Genomic DNA, 11,169 nt, shown 5'->3' with positions numbered 1-11,169 from the left:
ACAACTTAGAAGATAAAATACCAGAAAAATGAGATTCTGAAAAAAATCCTCCAGCGTCCACACTCCTAGTTCAAAAGAGGACTCTGAGGGATTATGTACCACAACCCCCAGGAAGGGCTCAGACCCACAGTGAATGCTCCACCAAGCTCCAGGGAATACTGCCAGCCTCATTAGGCTGCTGCAGATGTTCACAGAGCCACGTCCAGAGACTTCTCCAGAAGGGAGGAAATGAGAGCATAAGAGCAGAAAAGGAGGAAGATGACATGTCTGGAGGAAATCCCACAAACAGCCTGACCTATCCACTGCCATTTCACTGCCTACTCCCTCCCTGATGCCGTCCAGAAACGGAATCCCACATTTCAAGTGTTCTATTGCCTTCTCAGCTGGTCACTCCCAGTCTACTTATCTCCATCCATCAATTTGCTAATCTCTTCCAGGAAGGCTGAAAAACCACCCTTCCCACTCCTGCCCTTGTGTCTGTGCTCTCATCCATCACACACCCAGAAACACAACATCCTTTCCTGTATGGGCCTTTTATCCTCACCATGTGCCCACAAGCACACACCATCCCTTTGAGTCCAGTTATCTCACTCCTCCAGCAAAGTTTTCTGATGACATCACAGACCCAAGTTAGCCACAGCTTTGAGGGTGATTTCCCAAAGATCAAAAAGTCTCTGAAATCCAAAAACCAGGCTTGTTTTCTTTCTCTCTATTCCCACAAAATTATTTACTATTTTAAAATATTAGAAGTCTTAGAAATGAAAGGATTGTCAAAAGATCTCAATCATTCACCAGTTCTCCTCAGGGTGACCTCTTTCTTTCTCAGGCTGACTTCCCAAGTTGCAGCAACCTCTTCAGCTTCCTCTTTTGGGATCCTGCAAAAGGTCTCTGTGTCACTGGGAAGGTCTGGCACCATCTCTGCTCCTCCCAGCAGCCTGACAGCATCCTCTGATGAAAAATGAAAGTGTTTTTTTAACTACTGACCATTGCTGTTAAGACAGGCGAAAACTCTTATCCTCAAAAGGCTTCCTCCTGGAAGCTGGTCCACATTTTGCATGGTGGATGCTGTTCTGGTCCTCATATTCCTGGTCCTCACAGCTCAGAAATGATCCTTTAAATGGGAAAGGTTCAAAGAAGGAAAAAGACTATCAAAGGTTTGGGAAAAAAGAAACCAGGACTCTGCCACCCTAAAGAGCAATGACTAGGGTGGGATAAGATAAAGATCTACAATATCTCCATTGTCAGGAGGACAAGCAATTTAGCATCTCTTTGAAAAAAATAACGGAGGATGTCAAATTAATTAGTTGGAATCATGTGCAAAATAAAAGATGGGTCGTGTTCTAGAATAACTTGTAAATCCAAGGAACAGCACTAAGAGGGATAGGAAACAGATAGTTTAGACTTTATTAGAGAGGAATCATAGAGTCAGGAACAGCTCTGTAGTTAAAAATCACCAGCAGCACAAAGAGCATCAGAAGGAAACATCATTAAGTTAACCTTGTATTTTCTCTGCTCTGGACAGTACCCACTCTTGGAGGCAAGGTTCGTGGTCTGAAACCAGTGACAGGCCTCACAGAAAGCTCCTGGGCAAGAACTGTGAGAACAGTGGCAGAATTCACTCACCTGCTTTCAGCACGCAGCTCTCACCTCCCTCCTGTGCTGCTGAAAGTTGGTGTCACTGCATCCTGCAGATGATTCCTGCATGGAGCAGCAGCCACTTACCACTCCCTGTCGTCTTTCCCACAGTGCTCCTGGAACAGACTTTTCCAACTAAAGGCAGCCATTACCCACCCTGGTACACCAGCATATAGATATTTATAAAATAAGTATTCTATTTGTTAATTTATTTGTTATTACATGTATGATACCTACAGTGTATGTCCTGTACACAGCTGTTATTTTGAGGAATGCTCAGAGTAAAGCCATTCATGTGCACACCACAGTATTGTTGCCATAGGTAGCAGCAGAAGCCTGTTTGTAGACTGCAAGGTTCTTCAGGCAGAAAGGAAAATTTCAAAGCATCACAATTACTGTAAACCCAAGAAATGAAGCAAGATGGGCCAACAATTTTAGATAAACATGTTACAAGTGATGCTTGTGGAAACTGATGCTATGATTAAAAATCTCTCAAGCTTGGATGGCAAGAGAAGTGGTAGACTGATGGATAAGCAGTACCTTCAGCAGAGCTGGGTTCTGGGCTCTCTTGTAAAAGCCAGACCTCTTGCCCTGTCCAGGTCTCTTCTCCATGGTTACAGGCCACACTTTTTTCCTTTATATTGTCCTGTATTGGCCTCTCTCTACTGCAGCACTTGCTGAAGTGATGACAAGCGGGAATTCTGATGAGTTAAAAACCTGTGAACCACCTGAATTCAGGTATTAAATTGGGGCTTTAAAGTCATGCTTTAAACTACACACATTTCAGGATATGCCACCAACTTCAGCAACTTCCCCATGACAAAGGCAGGATTTTGAGTTGTACTTAAGTTAGCTGAGTTACATGATAGTTGTAGAACCATAGCATAATTTTAGTAGGAAAAGACCTTTAAGATCATCAAGTTCAACCATTAACCCAGCATTGCCAACTCCACCATTATACAATGTACCCAAGGGCCAAATCTACACATCTTTTAAATACCTTTAGGGATGTTCACTCCACCACGTCCCTGGACAGCCTGTTCCACTGCTTGACAACCCTTTCAGTGACAAAAATTTTTATTAGTATCAAACCTAAACCTTCCCTGAGGCAACCTGATGCCATTCCCTTGTTACTTCTTACCTGGGAGAAGAGACTGACCTGTCTCCAGCCTCCTTTCAGGTCACTGTAGAGAGGCATAATGTCCTCCCTGAGCCTCCTTTTGTAAAGAGACTGACCTGTCTCCAGCCTCCTTTCAGGTCACTGTAGAGAGGCATAATATCCTCCCTGAGCCTCCTTTTGTCCAGGATAAACACCCTCAGCTCCCTCAGCTGCTCCTGGCGGAACTTGTGCTCCAAACCCTTCCCCAGCTCCTTGCCCTTCTCTGGACTCATTCCAGCACCTCCAAGTCTTTCCTGTAATAAGATGCCCAAAACTGACCCCAGGAAAGATATTAAACAGGACTGGGCCCAGCAATGACCTCTGGGGACACCTCTGGTGACCAGCCACCAACTGGATGCAGCACCATTCACCACCACTCCCTGGGCCTGGCCATCCAAGCAGTTTTCACCCAGTGAAGTGCATCCATGAGCAGCCAGATTTCTCCAGGAGATGCTGTGGGAGATGGTGCCAAAGGCTTTGCTGAAGTCCAAGTAGACACATTCCCAGCCTTTCCCTCACTCACTACATGGGTACCTTGTCACAGGAGGGGTCAGGGGGGTCAAGCAGGACCTTCCTTTCACAAACCCATGCTGGCTGGGCCTGATCCCCTGGTTTGCTGTGTGTGTCCACGATGGCACTCAGCATGATCTGCCCCATGACCTTCCACAGCACCGAGGTCAGGCTGCCAGGCCTGTAGCTCCCTGGATCTTTCTTTTGGCCCTGCTGGTAGATGGGCATTGTTTTTCCCAGCCTCCACTGAGCTGGAACCTCCCTGGTGAGCCAGGGCTGCTGGGAAATGATGGGAAGAGGTCTGGGGAGCACTTCCAGCAGCTCCCTCAGTACCCTTGGGTGGATCCCAGCTGGCCCACAGACCTGTGTGCATCCAAGTGCTGCAGCAGGTCACTGACCATTTATTTCCTTTTGGATCATGGGGGCTTCATTCTGCTCCCCATCCCTGTCTTCCAGCTCACAGGGCTGTGTACCCTGAGAACAACTGGGGTTGCTATTACAGACTGAGGCAAAGAAGGCATAAAGCACCTCAGCCTTTCTTATCCTTTGTTGCTATGTTTCCCACCACACCCAATATAGGACAGAGCTTGTCCTTAGCCCTCCTTTTGTTGCTCATATATTTGTACAAACTGTTTTATATGGCAGTAGCCAGATTTAAGTCTTAGTTGGGCTCTGGCCCTTTTAATGTTCCCCCTGCATAATTTCACAATTACAAGTCCTTGCTGCTGTCCCAAGCTGACACTTCTTCCGGAAGTCAGAAACTTCCCTTTCTTCTCCAAGTTCCAGCCCAAGCTTTCTGTGCAGCCAGGCTGGTCTTCTTCCCTGCTGGCTCATCTTTTGGCACATGGAGATGCCCTACTCCTGTGCCTTGTGCCTTAAGATTTACTTCTTAAAGAATATCCAATGTTCCCTGATTCCTCTGCTTTTCAGGACTGCCTCCCAAGTGACTTTGTTGCTAAGCATATGCTAACCAAGGAAAAAAATAGCATTTCAGATCACAGAAATTCAGAGACCCACGTTATCATGAAATATGAGTGTCTGAGTTATCTGACCTTGTCTGCTGGAAATTGGCAGAATCCCCAAAAAATGAGGAGGGGCAGTAATTTACTTGACATCAAGAAGGCTTACTCTTTCATCTCCTGTGCATGCCATCTAGAGAGTATTAATGTTCACTAGAGGCTGAAAGTTATGAATCAAGTTTGGTATATAATTATTTTTCTTCATCTGTTATTTGCAAAGTATCCAACTGCCTTGTCTGAGTATTTCCACTCAGCACTTTCAGGAGACTATACTGAGTACAAAGGAAATGTGACTTAAAGGCTAGACAGTAGAAAAAATGTAAGCTATTTTTTATGCTTTTCCGTGATGTCTCAAGAGTATTATCAGAAGCCAAGGACTTCAGGGAAAGATGTCCCAGACAGAGGCACCATGGAGGAGGGGGGAGTTGTCTGACTCATACTCCTTGCTAGGCATCTAAAGCACTGAAGAAACCTACATCCTAAACCTGAGTAATTTCCAAAGATGCAGCAGTGGTTCTGCCCTCCATGGTTTAGGAAACCCTATCACAGTTACACTCCAACAGACTCCAAATGCTGCTAAAAGAGTTTATTAAAGACCATACTAACAGTTCTCATAACAATGGCACGTACAATGATTCAAAATCATGACAAATAGTGTGGAGTTTTGAAGAGCATTATTATAACACACCATGGACAAGAACAAAGCAGATGTGCTATCTCAGAACTCTACAAGCAGGCCCATGAAATACAGGAGTCACATCATACAGCTACAGAAGTGTCAGAGAAAATAGAAAGGAAAAAAAAAAGTCATTCAATATGCAGTCCTTGAATTTATTGACAGTATTACAGTACTTTATGGGCAAGGACTGGCTTGTTCCAGCTGCACTTTCCAGAGCACAAGGGCAGCTGGAAAAGCAAAAATATCCCCAATAAAAACCCTCCAACAAACATGCCTCAGGTGCAATCATCATTCCATACCTTCCTGCTCACGAATTTTCAGCCAGAAATTCTGACCTCCCTGCAATTACTTTGCTCAGGACAGTTTTGTTTTTTAAGAAAACAAAAGCAGGATGCTTCTTTAAGACAGTGCAAAAATATTTCAATGGTATTATAAGATTAATGACAACCAGCATTGATCAACCACAGCACGGCCAACAGCATCTCCAAGATCAGAAGCAAATGCACGTGCTGCCCCTTGACCAGCACTCCAGACTGAAGGCTTGCAGAGGGGAGGTGTTTTCCTCTCTCCCAAGCAAGCCACCATTTCTGGGCTCATAGTGAGGAATGGTCTTAGCTACTCCAGGGTAATAAAATGCTACAGAAAGCCTGCAATATTAAATTATCCAATCCTCTGTCAAACACTAACAAAAGAATATTGAAGTGGAAAAAGCACATAGCAGCCATGTGATCTGTAATGGCTCTAACTCTACGATTCTAACGCTGATCCCTTCCCGACCGCGTCGGTCACGGCAGCCCGAGCGCGCCTTACGGAGCCGCGCAGCTTCCAGCACTCCCACGGCCGCCAGGGACTCCCAGCAGCACGTGGGGATTTGTATTCTCCGAGACACACCACCTAATTACAGCTGCAGCCTGCTCCTGGTGCGCTGCCTTTGCAGCTTTTGGCGAGGAGATCTCAGGCCCCACCCCGGGCTTGTGGCCCCGGTCTGGCCCGCGCTCACAGCAGCACCTCCATGAACGTGGACATGCGTTCATTCGGCGTGCATCTTCAGAGCCATCTGCACCTCTTCTTCTTTGAGCACATGTTGAGGTGTCTACATGTCACGTTGGCATAATCTGTGTCAGAAGATCCCCAGGCAGCTCCACAGTACGTGAATTCAATGAGAGATAACTGTGCTTTGTCAAACCGCCCCAAATCATCTCCTCCCAATTTCCACACAGTTGTGTTTGCATCGTAGTGTGATTACGCAGAACCTTTTTAATGCCTGCCAAATTCAGAGGATAAAATCACAGTGCTGCATATCAACAAAACCCAGCAATTCCAGCCTCCAATATAAAATAATTTATATACACAAAGCAGAATTTACATGTTAAATAAGAAGAGATTGTCTCATTCTCTACGGTGTCTTACCCAGCTACTAAAAAATAAATAATTCACATCAGATTGATGGATTTGTTTCCTATACAGCACACGTGCGCTATCGGAGCTGACAAAGACAACATGAAAAAAAACCTTTTGCAATGAATAAAAGAATTGTTGAACACTTGCACATATTGGCACAAGGCAGAAGAGGAAAGGGAACATTACACAGCTCAGCTCAGGTGCCTTCCTCTGTGGAGCGGGACTCAGACTTCAGCTTCACAAATTCCTTGGCAACTTCATCATTGGTTCTCTGAGAGAGAATCCTCAGGATTGTGAGTCCAGTCTCATCCATGTGAATCCTGCGCCCGAGGGGGCACCAGCAAGCACAGCTTCCTTTGTCTGCTATGTCTCTGAGCTGCATCACTGCTATCCCCAGAACCCGGTCCTCCCGGGCAAAGCAGTAATCCTTCACACAGACTTGGAGCTCGTAGGCATCGGGGCCATCTTCATTCCCCAGGATGCTGAAAAACACACACAAGTTCACTTACAGTGTCTGGACTGCAAACAAAGGTGCCAGCAGCTGACTGGAGGACTATGATAAGTCACAGAAAACTCCTTTCTACAGAAAACCCTGGTCAGAAGGAGAGAAGTAAAACCTGCAGCATGTGGGCATTAACCCAGTTACTGAAGAGGAAAAAACAAGCAACCTCTTTCAAACTGCCTTTGCAACTTGTGTGTGCTTGTATGTGTGTTAAACTGTGAAATGAGAGGAGGGGGAAACATTAAAGCCATGCTAATAGATTTTCAACTCAGATGACTTTAAACATTTCTGCTTCTGCTAAGGATGGCTTCATTTCAGAATTACTATTTTAATTAGATGAAGTCTTTGTTAAAGATTCAGGACCTTCCATTAATGTGAAAGCTAATAAAAATAAATCCCCAACCCTTCTGATGTTTCTAAAATTGAAAGAATAAAAGGAACAAAATCTCTTCACTTAGAGGAAGCCTGCCTTTCCTCAGAGAACAGAACAATTATATGAACACTCCCTTCTCTCCCTTCTCCCCCAGACGTTTATAGCCTTTTTCTGGTCAGCTGTCCTCATTTCATTTTTATATGTACAGCTGAGAGAGTTCAAGCCTGCAGCTCCTTCGGTTAAGCCTCCCAAGAAGGAATATGTCCTTGCAATAATGAAAGAAAATGAAATAAGAAGAGATCAATACTCAATGCTGAGAAACACAGCAATTTGAGCAGTGCAACTTGCTACCAATTCCATGGGCTGTATCCTTGGAAACAAGTTCCAAAAGCATGTCCCACAGGTCAAGTTGGGATAAAAACACACATTAAGATTAAGAAATAAATAAAAATGAACTTTTAGCCTCAAGTCTACCAATAAAAAATAAAAAGTTCATTAAAATGACAGAGCACAGTAAAATGTGTTCATAAGACACACACAGAGCATTTCAGAAGGTGGCCAAAGGACACTGCTGGTATGGAACAAACCTCCGCATCCCACCAGCAGCAAAAACTTCCATAATCCAGCTTTTCTGCCAAGACATCAAAGACAGGACCAAGCTACTGGTTCATGTACTCTTCTTGGCCTGTACAGACTGTCTGGGTACACTGGACAACCCTATCTGTCCCTCTGCATCTGCACTTGCCATGCCAGATCCAGATCAGGATATTTTTCAGACTTACAAATGAAATGTTTCATTGTATTTTGGAGCCCAGTTGTTGCTCTTTGACTTGGTTGTGAACTTCCTCTTCTTGTCACTCTGGTGGGGCCCAATCATGGTGATTTCAACAAATGGACGGAACATGCCAGATGTCTGCCACTTCAGGTCGTTGGCTGCCACAACTGCAAAAGAGTCACAACCTGGTTTACAGCAAATACTCATTCGTATTTTTTTGCTCTGGACATCCTTCAGCTCTGCCCTGCTTTCAATTTCTTGTTTCTAACTCATAACATGACAGTGTCACAACACATATGGACAGGACTTTCTTGTAATGCAAGGATATGCTTTTTTGATCTAGTTTAAGTTCTGTGAAGGGAATTTAAGTTTGCACTAGCATGTAACTTCTCCCATACAGATTGTCAAGAAATAAGCCCAAGAAAACAGGCATTCCTCCAGCTCCGGGCAGGCTGCCCTGACAGTTCCATGATTACATCACCATTATGTCTGGGATAAGGAAAAAAAGGGGCATTTTAGAGGCAAATATTAAAGTCTCTGTTGAAAAGGAAAATAGGACTGCAGGTAAGAAAAACAAAGCCCATGAGCTATGTGTGCTTTCAGGATCCAGAATTATGAGCTTTTAATTCTCATTCTGTCTCAGGTCACTGCAGGGAACATACTGAAGCAGAGGAAATAGGTCTGAAAAACAGCTTTTGCACTTCAGTGTAGATTTAACCAGAAGAGAGGCCTGAAGAACTGTTTATATAAATCTTCAGAGGAAATTGAAGTAGTTAAGTATGCTGTATTCAAGTGAAGGAGATGAAGGAGGAAAAGGAACCCTGGGATGAATCACTGCTTTGGTTATTTCCAGAGTGGCTGTTAGGGACCAGTGTGGACTTCAAGATTGGGGAGAGGAGCCTCTGAACTCTCAGGGCCTCTGTGATCTCTGGGTGTACACTGAGCAGTTTCGCAAGATCAGCCTGCCCCGTTCTCTGCAGCACAGACTAAACTGTGGCGCCTGGCGAGAGCCATCATCTGATTTTTGTTTACTTGCACACATTGCTGCCAATAAACAACCGGGCTGTGCACTGCCATGTCACTGGCTGGACAAGCTCATTTGCTGTTTCCCTACGTGTCCCTGATGTGAAACAGAGAAAACAATTCTGGCCTGAGATCCCACGAGCTAACACAGAAATATCCTGACTGCCAGCTGGAGATCTGCCCCAGCGAGCCTGAGCACAGCACGTGCTTTGCCATACCTTTCACCGTGACCTTGTGCTCCCCTGTTCCTGGGTGGGTGTACAGGTCGATCTGGATGGACACTTCTCCCACAGGATCATCCACACCGGAGCCTGTTGGAAGGAAATGGACACCCCCCCCATGCACACATGAATTACTGGTTATTGGCACAGGTCTTCATGGCCTCAGGAAGACAATGTGGTGTTTTCACAGCACACCTCCCAGAGCCAGCTTTTCAGTCAGCACTGAGAATGTCAGGGTAGTGCAAGATAGCATCAGGCTCACATGCCCAACACACATGAACACCAACACTTCTTCCACTCCAACAAAGATTGCATCCTATTGACAACACCAGTGAAGGTTTTTAAAGAATTTAAAAGACCTCAACAGTGGACCTTCACAGGGAGCAAGGATTTTTCAGAGGTTCCTGCCAAGCTACTGTGTACACATGCAGGCATTCCAGTGGTGGGCACTGGCATTCCTGTCTGCTCAGGGAAGAAGGGAGGACAAAAAAATTCAACAGTAAAAATAAAAAGGAGGAGAGGACATCACACAACAGAGGAAATATAGGAAAGAAAAAAAAAAGGCATTAGTGATTTGCACAGAGCCATAGTGCAGTCTCACCCTACAAGAACCTTCCTGCATGTTGTACATCACCTAAAAATTGTTATCCTGACTGTTTATCTGTGTCCCTTTGGAAGATGATCAGAACCACTTCTTTGTTGTGCATCAAAAATGATGAGAGAGAAGCACTCACAATTTGCATACTTATTTCTCTTTTATCAATTAGCCAGAGAGAAAACAAGATGTAGTTTCAGAGGGAAAAGAGAACATGTTCATAAAAGAGGGAGATCTCATGAACATTACAATTCATATTTTATTATTTTTTTCAACTTTTAAACTTTTAATCACAATTATCATCATGTAATATGTGGAAATGACATTTTTCTGAGCAATAAAGTTGTCACGTAAATTACAGAAAACTACTGCTTTGCAAAATGAAAATCAAGTTTTGGTAAGAGAGTGATATTTTTCTGACTTTCTCTTTGATAATTGCCTGATCTCAGGTTGACAATTAGCAATGCTGCTGTAATTGAGATATCTAGAGGGTAATTGAATACCTATGAATAGCAGTCAAATTTGAGGGTAAGATACATTACTAAGTGAAAAACTGATCTGTTTGAAATTCTACATAAGGAGATTGAAGGACACCATTACACAAACATTTTGATTAGACTGATCTAACAAGTCAACTTCCACAAGAATGGTCTGCAGCAGACCAAGAGGTTGAGTGCCGACCTGTGCAATTCTCTGAGGAAAATTACATGCCACAAAACTGTAGGCAGTGAGTCACATTAATATATCAGCAAAAGCATCTGAGAAACCAAAACAGAACCTCAAATTACTACTTCAGGGTAGGTTGTCATTCTTGACCTGAGCACATTGAACAATCTTTAGGGTGTAACAAATATGGCCTTGAACATACTCTTTCCTTCCTGCTTAAAAGGGCAATATTGCTTTTTTTCTGTATATAAGCACAGAGCTTTAAAACTGGTAGGCTTAATTATTGACCTGATCCATCTGCTGGTGTGGGTCTGTCACTTCATTGTTGGCATTTTCCACAGGAAGAGGCAGAATTACCAACAGTATGTAATGGCCATATCCACAGAAATATCAGCCACCAAACATTCAGGTCTTTATCAATCTTTAGTGCAACTAGTAGGTTATAAAGGAGATGCTGATGCCTCAGAAGAATAAGAGCAGAATCATTCCACTACCTTTGAAGAAGACAAAACTCATATTACAGTTTTTTCCTACCTTCATTCTTGTCTTTTCATATAAAAATCTTGTTCTGTGAACTGAAATTTTCAGACAAAAAACTACTCTGAAGATGG

The 11,169-nt window shown here is 43.9% G+C and overlaps 1 protein-coding gene across 2 annotated transcripts in view; it reads right to left on the bottom strand.

The window, feature by feature from the left end:
- Positions 1 to 4,905: 4,905 nt before the first annotated feature.
- Positions 4,906 to 11,169, bottom strand: part of UNC13B (unc-13 homolog B) — a 208,263-nt gene continuing 201,999 nt past the window's right edge. The window contains exons 38-41 of one of the 2 annotated variants that reach the window (XM_041403854.1): positions 9,295 to 9,387; positions 8,061 to 8,220; positions 6,590 to 6,885; positions 4,906 to 6,266 (exon numbers count right to left, since the gene is read on the bottom strand). In XM_041403854.1, coding sequence (XP_041259788.1) covers positions 6,600 to 6,885; positions 8,061 to 8,220; positions 9,295 to 9,387 — 539 coding nt within the window. In that variant the 3' untranslated portion in view covers positions 4,906 to 6,266; positions 6,590 to 6,599. Of the gene's footprint in view, positions 6,886 to 8,060; positions 8,221 to 9,294; positions 9,388 to 11,169 lie in introns of both variants that reach the window. The other variant, XM_041403855.1, reaches the window with a different exon arrangement.

The sequence above is a fragment of the Onychostruthus taczanowskii genome, unplaced genomic scaffold (genome assembly GCF_017590055.1).
Source record: "Onychostruthus taczanowskii isolate IOZ18803 unplaced genomic scaffold, ASM1759005v1 scaffold204, whole genome shotgun sequence".
Classification (NCBI taxonomy): Eukaryota; Metazoa; Chordata; class Aves; order Passeriformes; family Passeridae; genus Onychostruthus; species Onychostruthus taczanowskii.
Note: the sequence above shows the minus strand (reverse complement) of the source record. Positions and strands in the feature narration are given on the sequence as shown.